This window comes from Psammomys obesus, unplaced genomic scaffold (genome assembly GCF_907164565.1).
Source record: "Psammomys obesus unplaced genomic scaffold, mPsaObe1.curated_primary_1811, whole genome shotgun sequence".
Lineage (NCBI taxonomy): Eukaryota > Metazoa > Chordata > Mammalia > Rodentia > Muridae > Psammomys > Psammomys obesus.
The window spans coordinates 35,866,911-35,885,424 of record NW_026593286.1 but is presented as its reverse complement, the minus strand read 5'-3'; the positions used below and the strand labels follow the sequence as shown (position 1 = coordinate 35,885,424).

The following is an 18,514-nucleotide window of genomic DNA, read 5'->3' as shown; positions in this document are numbered from 1 at the left end:
AAGAAAGAAAGAAAGAAAGAAAGAAAGAAAGAAAGAAAGAAAGAAAGGAGAAAGAGAGAAAGAGTGAGAGAAAGAAAAGTTTTGCTCCTGTCGTTAAGAGACAGAAGCAGCACTCATCCCAGGTGACACTTCGCTAACTTAAGAACTAACTTTTTGGCAGGTGTCATGGTGACTTGTTCTTAGCCTACAACTAGCTATTGAGAGATCTGGAGTTAATCTATGGAAGACGTACAAACACAAGGAAAGAACATTTGAAAGTGCAGCTCTTCCCCACCCCTCATCCATGAAGCTTCTCTACAGCAAATGGACAGACCACAGACAACCACAGCTGGACGTGACCCGTGGGTGTGGAGAACCCGGCCCCACCAGACAGACACATGTGTGGGACACTCCTGCATCTATGGAAAGGGGCTGTCACAGAGGATGGGGCAGGGAAACTGTAAGAGCCAGAATACCGGGAAGTCTGCTGTATGACTGCCTCCCTGAGAAAGGGCTACCTACACCCAGATCCAAACAATGGCAACATCAGCAGACATGCTGACATGGAAGGAGAAAACCTCACAGGGTCCCACCCAAGACAAAGAACGACAGGCAACTAGTGACTGTGGAATCAGTCTCTCCCAGGGAGTGGTTATATCTAATAGAAAGTGGTCAGCCCTGCAGCCATACACACAAACAACAAAAATGGACTCAGTGTGTGTGTGTGTGTGTATGTGCGTGTAAAACAATAATAAAAAGAGGCTGTGGATTGAAGGGGCCAGGACAGTCCAGCCCGGGAGAGTGTAGCGAGAGCCAGTCTAAGTGGGGACAAAGGAATGTCCTGCAAGTGCCTGGGAATCATCTTGGTCAATGTGAGAATCAGCAGGTAATACTGCTTGTGCTCTTGAGCAGGCCACTGGGGATTACGAATTTAACTAAGGAAATACATACAAATAGTTCATGTCTAAGAATCTGTTTTAAGTATTTTTTTAATATTTAAAAGAATTTATTCTGTTAGGTTAATAGTCTTGAAATCCTCTGTAAATATAATGTAATTAAGCCTTAGATTGTGATCTCTGTTTTAGGTTTAAAAAAAAAAATCTTTGGAATTTTATAATGTATAATGTATGGCTCATGGCACGGATAAGTTTGATTTACTAGATTTGTAAAATATTTATGTAACTAAACTTGATTTGTTCAATCCCAGATAAAAAATACAACAAGGGTAAAAATGCAAAGTCACCCATTATCATGCCCATTGCTGCAGGGAGTGTTCCTGTGCCTCTTGATAAAGTCTTGCTTGCTTTCCAGTCACAAAAAGTATAAATACAATATACCATTCACTTTAGGAAGCACTTGAGACCGAGTACTAACTGGAGGCTTCCATAAAGAACATCACTAAAAGTTTCTGCATTTCCAGCTTTCAAGTTTAACATTAAACTGTTTTGAATTTTAGAATGTGTATTCCAAGTATTAATTTTTTAAGGGCAAAGAAAGTCTAGGGTCAACTTTTCTGAAAACTCATGTTAACACTTGCTGTGGCACAGATCACAAACATTTCCTACACTTTGAACTTCCAATCTTAATGTCAACAACTTTTCAGTTTTAGATTGTGCCTTTCAAGTATTAGTTTTTATAACCAAAGAAAGTTTGCGATGAATCCCTCTGAAAACTCATGTTGACACTGGCTGTTCGAAGTCTGCATTGGCATTTTCAAATGCCAGAAGAAAAGTAGTAGAGAAGAAAAGCCTGCGACATAACAGAGCAGCCTCTGGGTTATAGTTGTCTAGACCCCAGAGAGAAGGCTTATCCATCAGCTTATTCTGACTAAGGGGGAAGCTACTCTAAGGGTCCTTACTCAGTATCATTGTCACAAAACTCTAGGGATTTACCTCTGCTCTTCAGGGCACACCTTCCTTCTTCCATGGGTGGAGACACATGTTCTGCACATGTGTATTCATGTTTGACAGCCAGTGGTCAGCTTGGAACGGTCATCCCTCATGTGCCATCCACCTTGGCCACACTGGCAAGCCTCAGGGATTGGCCTGTCTCTGTCTTCCTGGACTGGGATTACAAACGCATGCCAGCATGCCCGGCCTCTGTCCTCCCCCACCCCAGGTTCTGGGGATGGGTATTCAGATCCCCATGCAACCATTTTCCCAGCCCCACCTCCACCCTTGCAGTACATACAGAGATAAATTTATGGTGTACCAGGGAATGTAACTACACCTGAGCAGTAGACCCGATTCCTACCCTCAGACTCTGTAAGGACTGAATCTCAAATGAAACAGCACACTCATGCGCAAAGCACTTGATCACATCATTGCTGTACAAACATTCTTAAACTTTCACAGCTTGCATAGAAAGAGAACACTTCCTCCTTACTTTCTTTTCTTTTCCAACAACAGTTTGAAGGTAGAGATCAACTCCAGATAAGAGGTGGGTGTCACATAATTATATCTCTGAAGTTCGTTATAGAAGGATGTTGACAGGTTGATGGTGGAGGTGTGGAAGCTTTTACACATTTCAATGCAGCCATCCCGGATTTCCTCTGCCATTTCAATTTCTTCCAGGAACCGTGAAGCAACTGCTTCCAGTGCATCTTCTGGCCAGGACTAAATTTAAAATGAATACTTTAGCAATTTACCTAAGTTAGTGATATGAATCCACTACTGCTGCAGCCCTTTACGATTTGTGGGTTAAGGACAGAGAGGAGCAGTTTGAGGCGCGGAGTGGGAATGACATATTGGTAAAGAGCTTGCTGACTGTCCTTGTCTGCTTATGGCAGAATGGCAGTGCCTGCTGCAGGGAGCAGCTCTCTCCAGCTTGCTTTGGTCTTAGAGAAATTGTCCTAAGTGTTGTCAGGACAAAGAAAGGGGAGGTCTAAATTCAGCGTGTGCTTCCCTGTGCATGTTGTGTATTCTTTCATTCAGTCCTCTTCACAGTTATTATACTTGCCCCTAAACAACAGAGTCACACAAATGACTCCTTTTTTCGGCATCTCTTGGATAGCTCATAGACACTTCTGGAGGAACTTTAATTCAGAACATGGCTGCTCTGGCAAGAGATCACATCCAAAGACCTTCAGGCATGCCTTTAATTCTAGGAGACAGAGCTAAACAGAGCTCTGAGTTCAAGGCCAGCCTGGTATACAGTGCATTTCAGATACAGAAAAGCTTAGGTCCAGACATAGTGACACAGGCCTTTGATCCCAGCACTCGGGACACAGATGGATGCAGATGTCTGAGGTCTAGTCAGTTCTGTTCAGTCAGTTTGGTTGAGTCAGTGAGTTGAGTGGCAGTGAAGTGGAGTTGAGTTTGTGGCAGCTCAATTCATAGAATTCAGAGAGCTTTACAGAGATAGACTGAAGATAGAGCAAGCTAGACACAGGAGAATACAGAACAAGACAGAGAATGAGAAGGAGCCAGATGATTAGAACAAATTGTCAAAGTTAGTTTGAGGCAAGCAGAGCAATTAAGTCAGAGGCCAAGAAAGAAGCCAGACTGAATCAGACAGCTTGGAGAGGAGTTTGAGCCAGAGCAGCTGAGTTGAACCAGCCAGCAAGAGTATGGAAAGAATAAGAAAGTGAGCTTATTCAGCAATAAGTCTCAGAGACTGAAAACATTCTAGGCCTAGGTTAGACTGTATGGAGGCTAGAAGCTTCCAGAACCAGGCCTAGGTTAGCAGATGGAGGAAGTAAGCTTTGGGGATGACACTTACATCAGGCAAATAAAAGTTACCTTTACCTCAAAGCCAAGAAGCCTGTACCATGATTCCTTCCTCCCTCCCGACCAGAACTGTACTCCTCCTCAGCTCAGTTAACTTCACCATCAGTCACCAACATGCCTGACAAGACACAGGAACTATCCTTCCTCTACTCCTCTTCCCCAGCCCTCTGTGTGTGCTCTGCGAAAATCCCACAGGCATCACCATAAAATAACTTCCAAGCTCTACCTTCTTTCTACATCACCAGTCTAACTCAGGGTTTTTTGGTTTTTTTGGTTTTTTTTGTTTTTTTATCTTTAATCAATATGTTTCACTGTTATCCTCACTCCCTTCATTCTCCAAAGACACAAAATATTTCAAAATGTAAACCACACCCATAACACACTTTAAAGTGCATCCCAGTACAAACCTCCCAGTGCAAGATTCCAACCAACTTGCAAGATTCCAACCAACTTGCAAATCCTTATCTGAGTCGGCCCGTCCTATCTTTCTGACCTCAGGCACAGTACTTCCTCTGCGCTCCTCGGCTCCAGTTATCCTAATCTGCTCTCCCCTTCCCAGCCCTTCCACCTAGTCCCGTTTTGACTAGTTCACATCTTTGCCATGGTCTTGGTCCTGGTCAGTTGTTTTTTTGTTTTTGTTTTTTTTTTTTTTTTTCCTGTTAAAGGTTGTCTATAGAAAGCCTTTGCTCCCTCTGTTCCTCTCTTTTCATCTCCACTTTTTACAGTCTTGCCTGGTACAAAGCAAGAGAGAAGCCAGCAAAGGATGTTCACCTGGAATAAATTTCGAGGCAATAGAGGTATAGAGCCTATGTGAATTTCCAGCATCATAAGGGGTTCCATTAAATCTATATACAGGATTTCAGCTGCAGCCACCTGTGTACCATATACCTGCACTTTTTGCTCTGTGGTGCAATGAAAAGCCAGGGCATCTGAGTTTTCAGACCTTTTGCTACTTTTCTCCTCTGTCTTTGTCATAGCTTCTCTGTGCTCGGCTCTGTGCTTTCTGAGACAGAACTTTACTACAAAATTCCCCATGCTGTTTTTCCTTTTTTGTTGAGTTAAGTAAAGGGTAGAATAAACCAGAAGGTTTATTGGTTTGTCTTGGTTCTCTGTGTCTCTTCCTGTCATGCCCTCTCGGCTCTCTTACCCACTACCTGCTTCTGTCAGCACTCCTTGACAAGCTCTTCTAGGACTTCAAGTACGTGGTTTCCTGTCAGGACCCTGACATAAGGATAGAGTAATTCGAAAATTCTATTCTGTAATATACTGAGATTAATGAACGAGGTTCTGTAATGATTTATGTTGTTATAACTGCATGTGATGTATTATTAAAAAAACTAAAGATTTTGCGAGTGTCTGTAAAATATTTCACGGCGATGATGGACATTCAACATTTCTAGGATTCTACTTAAATTTTTACACGGATATACCTGAAACCAGTCAATGGTGCAGCAGTTAACAAGGGCAGGGAATTTCCTCAGACGAATCCGAAACGCGTCTCCGATGGGACTCATGGCCAGGACCACGTGTAGCTGGTTGCGGCAGCGATCAATAAACATGTTGAAAAGAGCTATGGGGCTCCCGTCTGTTTGCTTGGTTTTATCCCGTTGGCGATCCAGCTGACGCATCTTTTCACATATCTCTTGCTTCTCATCTAGAGCAAAGAGATTGGGAACCTCCCCGGCATTTAGGAGATTGTTGACATCTTCAAGAAAAGACTCTCTCTTAATTTGTGTGTCTGTGAACAGGAAGACCGCGTGCATGTCGCTTTCTGCACATTTCCTTAAGATCACTTTCAAATCTTCATGCCATTCATTGCTACCGTAGCCCTTGGAGATTTCCACCTGGAAAACTGCGTAATCAGACATGTGGGCTGCCAGTCTGGTGACAGACTGCCTTCCACTCCCACCGACGCCCACGAGGAGGGCGTGGCTCCGCGGCTGCTTTAAGATCCGAGAAATTCTGCTTATGTGTTCTATGGCAAATCGAAATAAGACCAGGTTCATGGGTTTTTTGCTCATGTTGTTGTACTCCTCTAGATGGCCTTCTACGATTACCCGAAGAAAATCCACATCTGCAATTTCCCTATAGCTGAAATCTTCCCTCCTAGGATCGTGGAAATCACAGAACATTAAACTTCTCAAATCATCTTCTTCCACGATGCCATCGTTATCGAAATCCAATCTAACAAATAGATCATGAAAATCTTCCTGCATGTAATTTCTCAGAATTTCTTGTATGTAGTTAATAAGCCAGCCTCTGTCAGCGTTATCCAGAAGGCGATCATAATACACTCTGAGGACCTGCATAATTTTAAAAGTGGTGTTAAAAATAATTTCTTAAGTTTGCTTATTTACTTTGTGTAAATTACAAAGTATAAAATAGGTAGTATAAAATTCTGTCGTAAAATAGCCACATTTTTAATCAAAAGCATATATGAATACTTAAGACTATCTCCTAATAAAATCTAAATATTAATCTTAATTATGTTTATTTGATACAATAGTTTCCTTCAGTGATCAATATATGAAGAGTAGTTTGTGTCCAGCGATGATGCCTGTGAGCCACATCAACGACCAGCACAGCACGATACCCCTAAGGTACGCGCAGTAGCGGCACACATGCCTTGGTAGTAACCAACGACCCTCTAACTGGACTTCAGATCTGTTTAACAAGCGGGAAATCACGCCTCTTATTGAAACCGAGCTAACTGCTCAATGCTAGTGAAGTCATGATACCGCAGGAGAATCCACAACCACCGCTCGACTAAACCAGCACAGTCTCTAACCCCCATCTGTAAACATGTGCCCGTATTCTCAAGGTAACCGTAGTCATCAGCCCTCGACAGGGAGACTTGTTTTCACAACAGACTGAGAGCACTACAGGAAACCACAATGAATAAAAATGAAGAATTGTGGATACATCTACAAAACACTCCCACACTTAAGGCTCAGGGAACATTGTGGAAGAAGGGCAGAAAGACTGTAAGAGCCAGAGGATCGGGGAGTTTGCTGAGATTGTGTCTGCAAGTAACATTAGAAACTATCCCTATAAAATCTTCCCAGCATAACTAGCCAAATAGGAGCCGAGCAAGGATCACAATAGAAGACATGCCAAACTGGATGAAGAAAAGCCCAAAAGGCTGCAACCCTACACAAAGAACTCTGGGCAACCGAGGAAAGATGGGACCCGGAGAGGTGATCTTCCCCAGGGAATAACACACCAGTCGGTTCAGTGTCATCCCTGAAAACATTTGTATATGTAACTTTATAAGGAAAGAGCAGGCTATTTTAGGAATATATATGTATACATATACGTATATGCAATAATAACTAGTAAAAAGTCCATGACCCTGAAGGAGAGCGGGAAAGGGTAAGTGGGATGGTCTGGAGGGAAGAAAGAGATGGGAGAAATGTTGTCATTATCTTAATATCTCAAAAGAAATACGTTTTTAAAAGTGATTTGCAGAGACTGATGGACTGTGTATATGCGAAGGAACTGAGGCCCTGAGAAGGTGAGTGGCTACCTCAGCCGGTCACGCAGGTCACAGGGCAAGGTGACTAGAAGCCAGGGCTTATTACCTCCCTTTCCAAAATAGGCTGTTTTAGACACATGGTGGATGTCTAAAATGGTCCTGGTAGGAGCTATTCCAGAAACAATATATTAAAATTAATCTGATTATATTCATATAAGTTGGAGCTATAATAAATAAGCAAGTGTTCTGCCTTCAACAGTTTTTACATCATGCTGATATCACTGTCCCGAGGTTATAGTTTGTTCTGGAACGAATGGCACAGCATTTGGAGACAGGGCTTTCGAGGAGATAATTACAGCTAAATAATATCAAAAGGGTCCCTAATCTCACAGGACAGAAGATATATCTACAGGAAGAAGACGCTTTCCCAGCATGGACTCTTGCTTGCCTGCCACACCCTTTTTCTCTCTAACTCTTTAGAGAGGACATGCTTTCAAAAATTAGCATACCACATGTTAAGATTTAGTATTATGGCAAATTTATTTATAAAAGCTTCTGTTGTATCCGGAATATTTCACATTTATATGTCATTTATAAATACTGTCTCCACTATATATATATATATATATATATATATATATATATAGTCTTTTCACTTGGTACTTTCCTTTGTGCATAAAAAAATTAATTTTGGTGAAATTCATTAATCTCTTTCTTTCCTTGGGGTGTTGGTGTTTTTGTAGAATAACTATATTTAACGAGTAAACTAGGTAATATGCTTGCTAAAGTTTGGATGCCACAGAGAAGCCACAGGAAGGAGAGAAAACCAGTTTTCTTTAAGAGCATTTTGTGAAATGATATCAAGTCCTTTCCAGATGTTGCCGGAAAGGAAAACAGAGTCTACTGTCGTCTTCAACATATATTAAGCCCTGGAGGAAGTTCTCTTGAGTGAACAGGAATAAAGCACAAGTTGAGTTTAATACTTCACATTTTTTTTAAGTACTGAAGACAATGTGTCAAATATTGTTCTTGGCACTGAAGATAAGCCAGAGAAAGAAAAGAAAAGAAAAAGTAATCTTTCTTGTGGGTTAGGAGTTGGCAGATGTTGTGGAAAGCTGGGAAGAGAACGAGACAGGCAAGTCTGAGCTGCTGGGTGGGAGTTGGGTGTTGGGCATGGTCAGTGGAGGCCACACTGACGCTAGATCTGACCAAAGACAGGGGAGTGGCTAGGTCTGGAAGCTCAGTAACAAGTGGGAAAGCCCTCCAGACACCCCGAGAGGAAGAGGTATAGGTACCCAAACCAGCCCTTGTGCACCACTGGACTAAAGCTCTAAACTTATCCATGTTAGCATGTGTATATATGAGAATGTAAAAGTCATTCAAATCACAAGTTATTTTGTTATGAACCTTGTTAAATATCCAAAGAACGATTAGCCACTGTTAATTTCCGATAATCAGGTAGAATCTGAACAAGGCTAAAAGGTGAATGTATGTGTCGCCCATACACAACAGCATGTATCAGCTGCTCAGTGGCCAGAAAAAAGGGGCAGCATCTGTAATCCCAAGTGACACAGTCTATTAGGCAGCATCCATCTTGCCTGCCTCCTCCCTTTATTCACTCATTCACCACTATTTCCCGAGTACTTGTTACATGCCAAGCACCAGGGAAAGCGGTTGATAAGCAAAAACTGACAGAGCCACAAAGACAGCAAGCAAATGAAACATTTAGAATGTGATAGCCAGGTGATGCTCTGAGCCATGAAGAATGAGTCAAAGTACTGCTTAATGAGTCTGAAGGGCTAAGGGGGCCTGGAGATGTCCAAGTAATGGCCACAAGCCTTGCATATGACAGGAAGAAAATCTTGCAGACAGCAGGACAATCAAAGGCAATGTTCCTGAGATGAAAAATTCTAGATGCTCCTTAGAGTCAGACTGGCTCAGGATGAAATGCTGCCTTGTTCTAAATCTTTATGTAACTGCAGAATTGGTACGTTGAACTCCACCTTCCAAGATCAGGGCTTTGGGGAAGGAATTAGGTTATGGGGCTGAGTGCTCATAAGTAGACCAATGTTTCATAAAGAAACCAGAGAATCCCTGACCGTAAGAACACCATACAAACAAAGAAACAGCTTCTTTGCAGACACTGCCACCTCCCAGTCTTTGGACAGTCTTGGCCCCTAGAACTGTTTGAAATAAAATGCCTAAATTGATAAACCACTTAGTCTAAAAGTTCTTGGTTAAAATATCCCCGTTTTCAGGAAGGCAATAAATATAATCCTTGTATTAAGATGATGAAAATGGCAGCAGTTGGTTTGGAAAGGAAGCTGATGAATAATTTGATTTAGAGGATGTGATTTATTGGGAGAAAGTGAGCATCAAGGCCATGCTCAGATCTCCAGGTGGGAGGGACAGCATTAGACAGAATGCTGTTAGATTAGAATAGAATAGATGGAAATCTAAACAGAATGAGGCCTCATAGAGAAGGAGGGGCTTCCCTTTAAAACCTGGAGAGGCGCTTCATGAAGATTGAGAACTATATATAAGAGAGAGAGAGAGCAAGGAAGGAGAGACTAGTGGGGGAAGGGGTATAGAGGAGCCTCCTCAGAGAGCAGCCGTCAGAACACTACCCTGAACATTCCAGGAACAGATGAAATAGCAGACTTTTATAAACTTGAGGGGCTGGAGGAAACTTTCACATCACATGATTTAGTACAACACAGTGTTTGTAACAAAGAGCATGGAAAAGCCAGGTAACACCCAGTGGGAGCTTTCAAGTCAGCACGCACTGCTTCTTAACACTCTGCTCCAGAGATGGGCGTGGTCTGACAACTTCAGAGTGTAGGATCTGGACATTTAGAAGTGACCACTGTCTTTTAGGGACAGGCCATGTTCTAACAGGCAGCACGTTCTTCCAATGACCTTAATGCTCTAGCGCCCAGCATAGTTTTATGTCATTTGCTCACTAAACATGGAACCTGTGTCCCCATCCCCAGATGTGGGACATATTCCAGCCAGTTAGTAGAGGCATAGTCAAAAATGGTGGAAAGGTCATACTTTCCAAAGAACAATTTTAGCCTTTCTGTGGCTATGACTTCCAAGTAAAGTGGATGGCTACTTGGATTCAGATTTACATCTGTTAAGGAATTCAAATATTGTGTCTATAGTGCCTTGAGAAACTAGTTTATTAGTATCTTTTAAAATTTTTATGGTTGTTGTTTTGTTTTGTTTTTCCAGACAGGCTTTCTTTGTGTAGCCTTGGCTGTCCTGGACTTGCTTTGTACACTAGGCTGGCCTCGGATTTACAGAGATCTGCCTGCCTCTGCCTCCTGGAGTGCTGGGATTATTGGTGTGTGTCCCCAGGCCTGGCTAGGACATTTTAAATTTTACTGAGTGTAGCACATGGATTTAGTATAGCAACACATCCCAATTGCTAGGTTAGTAAAAATGAAAACAACTGCATTATTCGCATATAGAAAATGGGATAACGAAAATACTTCTACCACGTCTTTGGAAGAAAATGCACCCTGACAGAAAGGAGGACATCCTTGCTTTATTCCCAAGAGGACTCAGAAATATCTTCTGTGCTCTCAAGCTAGGAATCCTAACACTGCTTAGCTCCATAGTTTTGTTTTCTCTGGAGCATCTATAAATAAATAACATAGACTGATACAGGCACAGTTTATAAAACCACCCGCTTAAAGTTTCCTATCACAAAAAGGGACTAGGGAGGATTACGATACTTAAAAAAAAATTGGCTGCAATTAATTCATACTTCAAGATAGTCTATATTCCAAAATGGAAGATTAGACACTAAATACTTTAAAATTTCAAGTATTAAATATTTCAAAATGTACTCTGATCATGGCCTAAGTCATGTCAAATGCCTAATGAACTTCAACAACACACATCACTGAATGTTCCGTTTTACTCTGTCACTATCATGGTAGTTCTTGCTCTTTTGTAATCACATTTGAATGGTGTGGAATTTTACCTCATGAACCCACAGGCGTTTCATTGCCTCCTTGTTTTCTGCAGTTTCTGGCCTTGACAAGCAAACACCTTGAATGACTCGGGAGAAATCTCGAAGGTTGAACAGGTAATGAGACTTTGCCGGGGTAGGCAGGAGGTTCTTCATGGCGTCTTTGTACAGAGTCATTGTGCCATTCACAATTTGTGTGGTCAAATCTAGGAAATCATCTGGAAAGTTATAACTTAGGGGGAAAAAGGTAAGAAAAAATTTAGCCAACATAGTAACACTTCATGTAACTAATGTGACATTTTCAATTGTGATTCAATCACTTTGGCTTATAAAATTTCCACTTATAATTATAACGCTAGACTTTTTATTTTCAAGATGCTTTCCATTTGGTATTTTATGATGTATCCAAAGGAACCCTAGGAATTCAGCAGGACCAGTGGGCTTACTGGATTTCAACTGTGTACAGAAGCCCAAACCCACCACATGCAAAGCCAAGTGCTTTGCAACTCTTTGAGTCATTGGCATCTTCCATTTTATACCAATAAGATCCATAAAGAAATGAGTGTTTTCAGAGAAAAAAAAGAGAATAAAAAATTACAAAAAAAGAATAATAAAAGAGGCAAAATATATGATTAGGACAGACTGAAATCTAGAGAGAGAGTTTCCATTTAGAAAGATTGGCTACATTCAACTCCTGTCTTAACAAGAAGCCAAGTGTCTGTCCTGTCATCACTGGTCTTGGCAAGAAATAACAATTTCCCAAGAACAGTCATTGTGGGGCCAAGATGGCTGATAGCCAAGTAAGAATGGCTCCATGATACCTGCTCATCTTCTGGGTTAAAACTGAATCCCCAGATCTGGGGAACATTTGCTTAGGGAATAGGCTCAAGTCTGCATTCTAAAATTTGGGCATAGAAACACCCCTGTAGAACCCAAGATTTCTTCCAGAGGATAACAAAGTCACAATATAAACTGGACACTTCTTTCCAGCCTTCATTGTACTCAGCTATGAATACTCAAGATAACCACCCAAACACAGACACTCTACAGGGCTAAACACAGTGAACCCTTTGTGCTATGCCTCACACTGGGGCAGGGGAAGAAGAGAGGAGAGTGACGTCCCCTGTTGCCTATCTCCGTCTAGGGATGCTTTCATAGGAACATGTAATAAATATTACTCATTTGCTATGTTTCTAAGAGACTTTATACTTCTTAATGAAGCAGAAAAGCTCTGCAGTCTTAGGTCACCCACCAGGTCCTTAAATGCCACGTCAAGATTCTGGAGAAGATGGTGAACATGGACTTGTCACTAAACTCGTTGATGGTTACAATATTGAAATGTCTCATGTAGCGAGGAGTTATTGGATTTCGGCCACCACCTAAATATTAGAAAGGACAGTTCTTAATAATATTACTAGACTGGAAGGTGATACATTCACAGCACACAAAAAGAATTAAAAAGTTAGCTGTTCGGGGAGACGCTAACCTCAAAGCTGTCCCACTCAGACTTAAGATGATGTTTTTCTAATTGAATTACTTGAGTAAATTCAATTCGGTTATTCTATCCCAACTCTTCCTCCACATCTTCATCAATTTCCCGTAAGACCGGTTTACAAGCATGTGCAGCCACTTTGTGCGTACTTATAAGAATCTGGGGAATACCTTACTTTCATAGAATAATGATCAAAATTCCAAACACAAGACTTGTATAAGCGACTTCACATCTAACATGTCACTTCCCAGAACTGCATCGTATGCAAAGCAAAGAGGGCTGGGATCGAAACTCAGGGGAAAAGACACAGGCTTAGCACACTCCAGGCTCCAAGGCTAGCCCTCAGCCTGACAAACCAAATACGCAGACAAATAACAGTTACTTTTAGGAGGGATTTTCTCATACGCTCTCAGCAAAGAGGTAATTTTAAAAGTACATAATTTTAGTATATATTGTGCATAAATATAGTCTCTGAAGCAGTATATTCAGAGAAGACTCTTTTTTTTCCTCAATAGAATGCCAGACTGAAGGCAGAAAACAAAACAATGAAAAAGGTCTCCAGTTAGCAGAATCAAGCCATTTTACGCATACCAGTATTAGCTCAGTTTTCAAACTTCTCTTTGAAAATGTAAAGGAGACCGATTCCTTTGGGTTCTCACTATTTTAAGTCCTCTTAGCAAACCTTAAATCCAGTTTAAAACTAGTGAGAAGGGGCGTGCCCTAGTGTGGAAGATTATCTCTGACACATGCTTCATCCTCCAGTTGCCTCTTCAGATACAAGCAGAGTGGTGTCTCTCTTAGTCATCAGCTCAGCGTGCATACCTGGGGGGCCCATGGCACACATGATCTGGATGTCCACTAGCTTGATCACAGAGCAGTCTTTGAGGTCATACCAATTCCAGTGATCTAGCCACTGCCTCAGTAGCTCAATGGGAGGCTGCGCCCCGTAGACCTCCCGAGCAGGCATATTGACATCGTCTACAAAGACAACCTAAGAAAGAAAAGAAAGATTAGAAAATATTAGCACTTAAGCCCCTTGTGGGGGCACAGGCCTATATTCTCAGCACTTGGGGGGCAGAGGCAGATTCTGAGTCTGAGCCCAGCCTGGTCTGTACAGTGAGTTCTAGGGCACCAGGGCTACATAGTGAGGTATGGTCTCCAAAAGAAAAAAATACAATAGAAAAGAAAATATTAGCACTTAACATAGAGCCCTACTATGTAAATGATGTTGACAGATTATTAGTCTGTATTCTTACAGTTATTGGGTATATATCTGAGAGGCGACTATTTCTTTTTCAAAAAAGAATGCTATTAGGTTCCTATAGAAATAAGGAGACCTCCTCATTTCTAATATTTATAGGTTGGTGGTTCAAGGCTTACAAATACTCTTACACCCTTTGCTGTTCAATATACTTTTTCCCTTGTGAAACACTCTGAATTATTAACTAGCAAAGAAAGGTTGTTAGGTAAGCACGGTCTTTGAGTAGTGAAGGCTTAGTTGAGAAAAGAGTTCTTTGCAGAGAAGCATAAATAAGTCATTTGGTAGAGAAAGTTCTTTAAAAAAAAAACAAGTATTAAATATACTGAGAATGTTAAGGCAAAATTAAAACCTAATTTTTTAATATCAATATTTTGTTTTCAATTCTAAAGGCATAAATATATCAAAGGACAGCCACTTAAAGATGTAGCCTATGGCAGTTCAGTATCCAAGTGGGTTCCATTGTAATAGGAACAGGGACTGTCTCTGACATGAACTGATTGGCCTGCTCTTTAATTACCTCCCCCTGAGGGGGAAGCAGCATTACCAGGCCACAGAAGAAGACAATGCAGCCACTCCTGATGAGACCTAATAGACTAGGATCAGAAGGAAGGAAAAGAAGACCTCCCCTATCAGTGGACTTGGGGAGGGGCATGCATACAGAAGGTGGAGGAAGGGAGAGGTTGGGACGGGAGGAGGTAGGGAACTACAGGGGGGATACAAAGTGAATAAAGTGTAATTAACAAAAAAATATTTATGCATTAAAAAAACAACATCAAGTTGTTCATTGTCATACAAATATCACCATTCACTTTTGTTTTGTTTTGTTTCTTTTTCTGAGTCAGGGTCTTATGTAAACCAGGCTGGCCTTGAACTCAGTATGTATCTAAGAATGACCTTGGATTTCTGACGGCCTTGCCTCCATCTCCTGACAGCTGGGCTCACAGGCTTTTGCCACCACACACAGTTTGCTGAAAATCAAACCCAGGGCTCTGTGTGTGCTAGCTAAGCCTTGTACCTGTTATGCTATATTCTCAGCCTGGGAAAATGTAAATTAAAAATTCGTTAGAAGAAAAGAGTTAGTGAGATAGAGAGATATCTCAGAGGGCAAAGGTGGCTGCTGTCAAGCCCAATGACCTAATGATTCCCCGAATGCATGGTTGAAGTAGAGAACTGTTCCTGAAAGTTGTCTTCTTGTCACAACATATGCACGCGCGCGTGCGCACACACACACACATACACACACAAATACAAATGTAGTAAATCATTTAACAAAGTAAACAAAGATGCCAATCTTTAGTATAGTAGGTTTCCTTATTCTGACTGAAGCAGCAGATGTAAAGGGTTGTACCACAGACAGAACAAACATGGTGTGTGTGGGAGAAGCCATTACCATTTTCTTGCCTAAAGGAGGGCCAAACACTCCTTTCCTTCTTTTGTCCAATTTCGACATGATGATGTTCTGAGTCTGGGCAGCTGTAGTTTGGGCTGAGAAGTTAACTATCAGAGGTTTGTAGATATCCTTATTGAGTTGATTCAAAAGAAAATTCTGCATAACAGGACATAACAGAAAAGTGAACCACAGTTGAACCATGTTTTGTTGTTTCAGAATAAACACGAAGCATCACTGTTGACAAACTTGAGCTTAGGCTGACATATCAGAACAATGCAAGAGAAGGAATGAATACGGAACAACAGTTACCATGCCAACAGGGTGTCCTCGCCTGCCTAGGTGCTTTGCATGTTTCTGCTCTAAGTGTCATGACTACACTGGTAGTGCACATTGCTTGGCGCAAAGCAGGAAGGACTGAGGGTTATAGCCAGGTTACCTCCAGCCTTAGAGGAAGACAAGAATTCAGCCTGTTTTTGTCTCTGAATACACCAGGGTTCTTTTTGATATTCACGACCACCTTTGCGCTTTCATGCCCAGACATCTTTCTGTATGTTAAACCTAAGTAACAACACTGCATTTCAAACAGAATTCACCAGAAGCCAAGTGTTGGGACTGTGGTTCTGCTTCAATATGTGTGACAGGGACAGATGATAGGTAGAAACAACTTTATGAAAACTAATGTTTTTAATACCCCTACAGTCTATTGCCTTGGTATAAATGGCAAAAATGATTCGGACACTAGCATATTCCCTGATACATTTCAGAATGACTAAAAGATGCGATTTAAATTAAGATGATTGAAGAACCAGAAACAAAGACTGTCAAAAACTGGAGGAATGTGTACTAACTGGAAACCTGGGATGGAAGGCAGTCTGCCAAAAGCACCTTCGGTCCCCTCCTCCAGCTGAAGAGGGCAGCTGAGAGTCCAGCCACATCTATCATGGCAGCTGGTGCCACCATAACTGACAGCTGGCATAGTTCAAGAGTCACTGTGGAGAGTACGTCTTCACAAAGCAACCATCAGAAAAAATTCTGGGAAGTCTGGTTACTAAAGCAGTGTTCAAGAGACATAATTCTCCCTCCTCCTAGATAAGTTATTCTTATTAAAAATCAAATGAATGGGACAGTGATTTAGTAACAAGAAACAACATCATGATCCAACATAGGCAGCCCACCAGAGACAAACAGCTAAGGTTTTTCTTCTTTAACAAAGGCACTTCTTTAACGGGTTTTCTAAAATAAAAGACAATTACTCCCCGAATACTCTTAAATTTCCTGTAATTTAAACAGCAAAATAGTCGAGTATATTTTTAAATTAAACCAGACTTAGGATATCATGCCAGCTTTAATCGATACATTTATATTTCTACAGTACTCACAATGATGTAAACACTCTTGCCAGTCCCTGTTGGTCCCACAAATATTGAAGGCTTCTCGTGGGTGGTCAGTAAGTTCATGAGTGCAGAGTAACGGACTGTGTCTAGAGTTGGCACGATGATCTCATTAAACTGTACATCTTTGGGAATTGGGGGAGCATCTTCTAATTTCTTTATCCATTGTTCCCATCTTCCTAAGCCCTGTTTACAGTAAACAGCCAAACAGTTAAAGTTATAAAAATACTTTCAAAGGCTCTGTGCTTCTGTGCAGTTGTAGAAGAGATCAAGACATTTGTTTTCTTCTTTAGAACAATTAGCCTCTTGGGCAGAAAGTGAAATTTTATATAAAAAATTGAGGAGAAACTCGGCTTTCATGTGAATAAAGCTGCGATGTCAAGGGTCTGACATCTCAGATGTTCTGAAACCACAGCTGTGACAACCCAGTGATGAATATTGGATTCTCTAATTACACTGACAAAATTTGATGAATCAACGGGCAGAGAGCAAAGAATTTTATTTAATGTTACAAAAAACAGGCTATAATTTCCCTAGAAGTTAACTGTACAGCACTTGACTTTAATGCTTATTTCAAGCAAGGTTTATTTTATGAAAATTTATAAATATAATTTTAAATCATTAATATACACAACTAAATAGTATTAACTACATTCACATTGAATTTTAATATAGTAAGATTTCCCAGTTTGTGATTATCGTGAAATAATATTATGCTACTATTTGCATCCAATTAGTTTGATAATTTTATAATTTGATTTTTATAGTAAAGTTTCAAATTGTTTTCTCTCTAGAAAGTAATACTGCCTTCCTTATCTAGCATACTGATTTAAGACACATCAGATGCAGACTTATCTTTCCTTGGCATTGCTAAATACCCACAACCAGTCCTCAACTTGTCCTCACTATACTAGACAGCAGATGTTTCATCCCCTTGCTCTTTGCATTGCTCTCCCTGAGCCTAAACCATGGTGTGATGCTCCTCTGGAAAAGATACGGGCTCCCTGAGCACAGTGGTATTTTATTCATTTTGTTATTTCTTTTGGCAACCAGCTATTCATTTAGTGAGGGCACCGAATTTAGTGAGGGCACCGAATTCACATTCAGTCTAAGAATCATCCTGCAGATTTTTCTAGAACTGGTGAGAAAAACAGCTCTGTTTTATGATCTTGATGATCTATGTAAACATGTACCTCTGGCCTCGTGCAGGAAAGAAAGGGTTAACAATCGGTAGCTGGCTGTGCACAGTCATTTGGAGGCTGTAATCTTAGAGAAACCCTGAAGAGCACTGAGTCCCAGTGCCCTCCACAGGAAACATCTCACTCTCTAGTTCTTGTCTCTGGAAATTCCAGGTTTGTGGATGAATAATTTGAAATAAAATTAGCAACTACGTGTTGTCAGGATGTAAAACAAGAATTCCTTGTCAGATGAAGTTAGCAGTACTGTTTATGAGCTATAAAAGTTAAAACTCTTAAAACTTTATCTTAAGGAACTAATCAAATGTGCATACTGTAACTTGTGTCTAAGAATTTTCACCTAAGCAGTATTTATAAAAATGAAAAACTGAAGATTTGAAAAGCATCCTGATACATTTAGGAAGGCTCTGGGAAATAACTCTACTGAAGAAACACAAGCAACATGGAAAGTTTTCTCTTTATTAAGTATAAATAAAAAGAGTAGAAATTGCCCATTGATCACAGGGCATGGTCCTAAGTCTACTAAGTTTATAGATGTTTAAATTATTTCTTATTCCTAAAGTTTTTTCTAAGCACAGTGTTTGTGGAAGTTACAACAAAACCAACAAACAGAACTCAAATCT

General features: G+C 40.8%; 1 protein-coding gene across 1 annotated transcript in view; it reads right to left on the bottom strand.

The window, feature by feature from the left end:
• The window catches only part of Dnah7 (dynein axonemal heavy chain 7), a gene marked incomplete at its 5' end in the record, with an annotated part of 256,610 nt that overhangs the window by 117,352 nt on the left and 120,744 nt on the right, over positions 1-18,514 (bottom strand). The window contains 7 exons of the mRNA XM_055616804.1: positions 2,365-2,594; positions 5,138-6,010; positions 11,174-11,393; positions 12,414-12,540; positions 13,476-13,644; positions 15,305-15,460; positions 16,684-16,881. Coding sequence (XP_055472779.1) covers positions 2,365-2,594; positions 5,138-6,010; positions 11,174-11,393; positions 12,414-12,540; positions 13,476-13,644; positions 15,305-15,460; positions 16,684-16,881 — 1,973 coding nt within the window. The remainder of the gene's footprint in view (positions 1-2,364; positions 2,595-5,137; positions 6,011-11,173; positions 11,394-12,413; positions 12,541-13,475; positions 13,645-15,304; positions 15,461-16,683; positions 16,882-18,514) is intronic.